Source organism: Montipora foliosa, chromosome 1 (assembly GCF_036669935.1).
Source record: "Montipora foliosa isolate CH-2021 chromosome 1, ASM3666993v2, whole genome shotgun sequence".
Lineage (NCBI taxonomy): Eukaryota > Metazoa > Cnidaria > Anthozoa > Scleractinia > Acroporidae > Montipora > Montipora foliosa.
The window spans coordinates 11,193,174-11,198,173 of record NC_090869.1 but is presented as its reverse complement, the minus strand read 5'-3'; the positions used below and the strand labels follow the sequence as shown (position 1 = coordinate 11,198,173).

General features: G+C 38.4%; 1 protein-coding gene across 2 annotated transcripts in view; it reads left to right on the top strand.

The window, feature by feature from the left end:
* Nucleotides 1-5,000, top strand: part of LOC137980979 (probable serine/threonine-protein kinase drkD) — a 64,755-nt gene that overhangs the window by 27,160 nt on the left and 32,595 nt on the right. The window contains exon 1 of one of the 2 annotated variants that reach the window (XM_068828435.1): nt 4,479-4,855. The exons of the other annotated variant lie outside the window; for it this stretch is intronic. Coding sequence (XP_068684536.1) covers nt 4,574-4,855 — 282 coding nt within the window. The 5' untranslated portion in view covers nt 4,479-4,573. Of the gene's footprint in view, nt 1-4,478; nt 4,856-5,000 lie in introns of those variants that run through there. 2 annotated transcript variants of the gene reach the window in all.

Below are 5,000 nucleotides of genomic sequence, written 5' to 3'. Positions count from 1 at the left end.
TCAATTCTTTCTTGGTTGCCATTGTGGTTAGACTATGGCTTTCTTCACCTCAGGGTCAGAGGGTAATACTTCGCACGAATCAAGCATATCTTCATTTCTGCCGAAAGGCCACTTATCTTCTACTTGGCACAAAAGGTTGGTCCCTTTAACCACTTTGACGTTAAGAGAGTGCTTGGACTAAGTCCACGTGAGGCCTCATCGGATGGATTTGATTCGACTCCACATACTTCCATTGATCTACCGAACTCGCATCGTGAATCAGCTGAACTCGATTGGCTACAAAGACATGGAATCTTCGACTTTCATTTGCGATTTATCCCAAAACCACTTTGCTATCAGACCAGAAGAACTCTGGGACATCATTAAGGCTCAGCTCTTGACGTATCTGACGGCTGACTTTCACGGAAGTCACAGCGGCTTGTAGCTCAAGGCGCGGAATTGTCACAGGCTTAGGGGGGGTTACTCGTGACTTGCCGGCTACGAAAGAACAGTGAATTCTGCCCAGAATCATCTTGAAGCCTCAGATAACTACATTTGCCCATAAACTTGAATCTCTAGGGAATAAGGGGCGTACATGATGGCCCCCAGTGAGAAAAGTATTCAGCCACATGTCCCAGTATGAAAACATTTAACTTCTTAAATGTAACTTGAATGAGATGATATATGATATATCTGATATATACCAAACACATTTTAGTTATTACTTCTCATTTAGCACTGCCTGAAAACTGGCCTAAAGGACGTGACGACAACCATGCATCACACAACTCTGATCTTTTCCTCCCGGCCCTTTGCACCTTATCGTTCTATGCTTCCACACAAACAACAGTGCAGTCTTTACTTCGCAAACTATCTGTAATTCCTACGCTTAAGTGCCCCCAAAACTTTGTCTTGAACTTAAAGTACAGCGGGAAATCCCGGGTGGAGAATATTGAGGGTTGCTAAAAACTTCACCGGATATTTCATCATCTACAATACTTTGACCAAATATGATCTTGGTCAGGGGGAAAATGCAGCTTAAATTACAGTGAATGTATGGGGTTTTGGCTGAGTTCAAACCTCTTGTCGGAAATTCTGCAGTAATCATCACGTGGGATGCCCCCTGCAGGGCAGACCACGTTATAAAATGGAGTCCGTTTATTTTTTTACTCTTATCCACAATTGTAACGTTTGTTATCATTGGCTAGGTTTTTTAAAAAGAAAATAAAACCGCATATTTTTGTGGCCACATGTTCATTCTACGTCATCCACAAGCCATGGTCGTTGTCACTTTTTGTGTTCTCTTTGTTTGTTTTCCCGAAATCGGAGGTATACCCTTTACTTCCTCAGCATACATGATAAGCCCCCAGTGTTCCAATTCAATGAGAATTTGAGAATTTTAGTTGTAACAAGACTCACACTAAAAAGGCAGAGCGAGAGACAAAGGAGAGAGAGAGGTGTTATCTCGACACATTTGTTGGGCCGACTTCGTCATAAAGTTTTAATGACGACAAATATCTCAAATTACTTTAAATTAATTTTGAGTGACGTGTCAAAATAGTCCAGAGGCACAATAAATCAATCTGAAATATTTTCTAAAACACGGTTTACGGCCAGCATCATGCAATTAAAAAATGGAAAATTATTTCTTTATTCTCTTTATTTCAAATTAATTAAAACAGGCAAATTATATCTCTTAACTTTCAGGCTACCGAGATGCAACTTGTTTTGCCCGGCATACACTTTTCAACAACAACGGTGCAACGGTGAATTGGTTCTTTTCTGATTTTAAAGCAATCCATTTTTAAGTTTTATACTTATGGAACTCGATAACTGAGGAATAAAACTCAACAGCTTACACCTTCGAACATCTGCTTCCCTAATTCTCCGGTTAAACATGAAACGTTAGTGATGTATTGGTGTATTTGTTAATTTAAACACAGGCAAATTATTTCTTTAACTTCAGGCTACCGAGATGCAACTTGTTTTGCCTGGCATACACTTTTCTCAACAGCAACGGTGAATTGGTTCTTTTCTGATTTTAAAGCAATCCATTTTTAAGTTTTATACTTATGGAACTCGATAACTGAGGAATAAAAAAACTCAACAGCTATTACACCTTCGAACATCTGCTTCCCTAATTCTCCGGTTTAAAACATTTAAACGTTTAAACGATGTATTGGTGTATTTGTGTATTGGTGTATTTGTTAATTTACACACAGGCAAAAATTATTTTCTTAAACTTTCAGGCTACCGAGATGCAACTTGTTTTGCCTGGCATACACTTTTCTCAACAGCAACGGTGAATTGGTTTGGTTCTGATTTTTTAAAGCAAACCATTTTTTTTCAGTTTTTACTTATGGAACTTATGATAACTGAGGAATAAAAAACTAACAGCTATTACCTTCGAACATCTTCCCTAATTCTCTTTCTCCGGTTAAACATGAAACGTTAGTGATGTATTGGTGTATTTGTTAATTTAAACAGGCAAATTATTTCAGTTAACTTTCAGGCTACCGAGATGCAACTTGTTTTTGCCTGGCATACACTTTTCTCAACAGCAACGGTGAATTGGTTCTTTTCTGATTTTGGTTCTTTTTGATTTTTTTTTTTTTTTTATACTTTTGGAAACTCGATAACTGAGGAATAAAACTCAACAGCTATTACACCTTCGAACATCTGCTAAAACTCTAAGCTATTCTCCCTTCGAACATCTGCTTCCCTAATTCTCATGAAAACATGAAACGTTAGTGATGTATTGGTGTATTTGTTAATTTAAACACAGGCAAATTATTTTTTAAACTTTCAGGCTACCGAGATGCAACTTAAGAACTTTCACCAGTACCCCTTTGCTACGGATTTAGGGGTTTTTATGGAATCAACCTAAGCTCGCTGAGCACGTGATGCAAATATAAATCTAAGTGCATTCTACGCAAGTCTCTTGCCAAATTACCCAGTAAGACACGTTTGGATACAAAAGACCTTGATGAACTGTTATTCAACGACACTGGTTTTCAGTAGATCTTTCTTCTCTTACTGTCTTCGGTTTGGGGCGGGAGTGTTGTCCATGCAAAAGAACGTTTTGAAATTGCAATTTGTACAAAATTTCGCCCGCACGTATTCTTATCTCTCAACAAGGAAATATGATCACAGACCACCCTATCCTGAGGGATTTAAATTGGCCATAAATGATGAATCAACTATTAAGTACAGAGATGGCTTTAATGGCGTTCCACAATGCATGACTCGGGTATGCACCTCGACATATTTATGTGACCAATTCATTTTACGATGCAAAGATCCACTCACGAAAATACAAGTAATAAGGATAAAAGGTGATCCCACTTTGTTAAAACAGCTGCGGGACCAAAAAAAAGCTTGTATACCGCCGCCACCGCCATTTGGAACAGATCTCTCTCAAGATCTGATTAAATTTAAACAAACCTAAACAGTTTTAAAAGACTTTACAAGCTATCACTTCTTGAACAATAGTCCGATTTATCAGCGATTTTATAATTCATTAATTTTAGTAGTATTTCATTAGTTTAGTTTTTATATTGTAAAATTAATGTCTGAAAAGCCATTTCATTTGAGATTTAATAAACGGATAATCTGAGCACTGAGTGGAATGGGTAGAATGGAAGCAGTTGGTCAATCAATCAGGACTGTCTGGTAGAAGGCAGAAATGGCCACCGGGGCCCATGGGAGTTGATTTAAAATAATGTATCCGTCAGTTTTTTCATGCGTCCGGTCCTGTTTTTGATCGTGAATTCGTCATAAACATTGTCAAAGTAGCTGGTGGATTCAAGAGGCCGATAGCGCGAGTAATATCCGCAGACTAACATTTGACAAATGTTATGACGAAATTCATTGTCAATAAAAGGACCAGACACGGTCAATAACTGACATCAATTTGTTTTTTAACAATAACAAAAATAGGCAGAGAGGCGTCAGGAATTAAGTCAAAACACTAGAAGACCGCGAGACCCACAAAATGCGAGATACAACTGTCAATCTCGACGCGAGCAATACCTCGCTGTCCTAGCTTCCTCTTTTGTCGCATAAAGTCTTGTGAACAATAGGACGACTTGTTGTACTGATTTGACTGTTGTAAAAATTGTAGTATCCATCTCTCCTTCACTTAATGGTATGTATAAAAAGTATTAAAACATGAAACTACAGGTGATGATCACTTCTTGTTCTCAGGTGGTATGGATTATTAGTACATTTAGATACAATATTTTGCATACACTTAGGTACTAAATTGTTGCAACCTTATGAACAGACCTTAGCCAGCTAGCTGTCTTAAGTCCCTAGAATTTGTTTATGTTAGCACCTGTTATGTGTAGGGCCAGCAAAGTTTGATGGCTCTTTATTTTGGCCATAGGCCCTATATCAATGACAAAAAAAACAATAGACAATAAGGGAGCCAAAACAGTAAATGCAGCGGTGTTATTTTCTTGATTATTCCTTTCACTCTTTAACCTTTCAGGGGAAATATCCAGGCTGTGGAACATGTGATGGAACATTTGGGAACAAGCGATATTTCACTTGTGATCCAGACTCTGGTGTTTTTGTTGGACTGGATAAGCTTATGCCAATGGATGATGCAGAATACAAATCTCCTTCAAAGCCACTAAAGAGAGGTGAACATGGTCAAGCTAACCTTGAATCAAGGCCAAGGGATATAGTTTTTCCGTCTTTCTTAAAAGGAAAAAATGACCAGTCACTTCAGGCAAGAACTGTTGATTACCTTAGTACTGACCAAAGAGTTGTTACATTTCTGGAAGATAAAGGCACTCTCGTAAGAGGAACTGTACGTTATATCGGTGAGGAAAAAGACGCAAGTGGACGAGTTCTTGTTGGGTTGGAGCTGGTAGGCAATTCTCAGATATGTTTCATACTGTCTCCTCAAGGCCCATACCCAGGGACCTCTGATTCTAATTTTTTGTGGGCATTGGAGGAGTTGACCTTGTTGCTTATAATCAAATTAATGATCAACCTTGTTCCCAGGGGCTCTC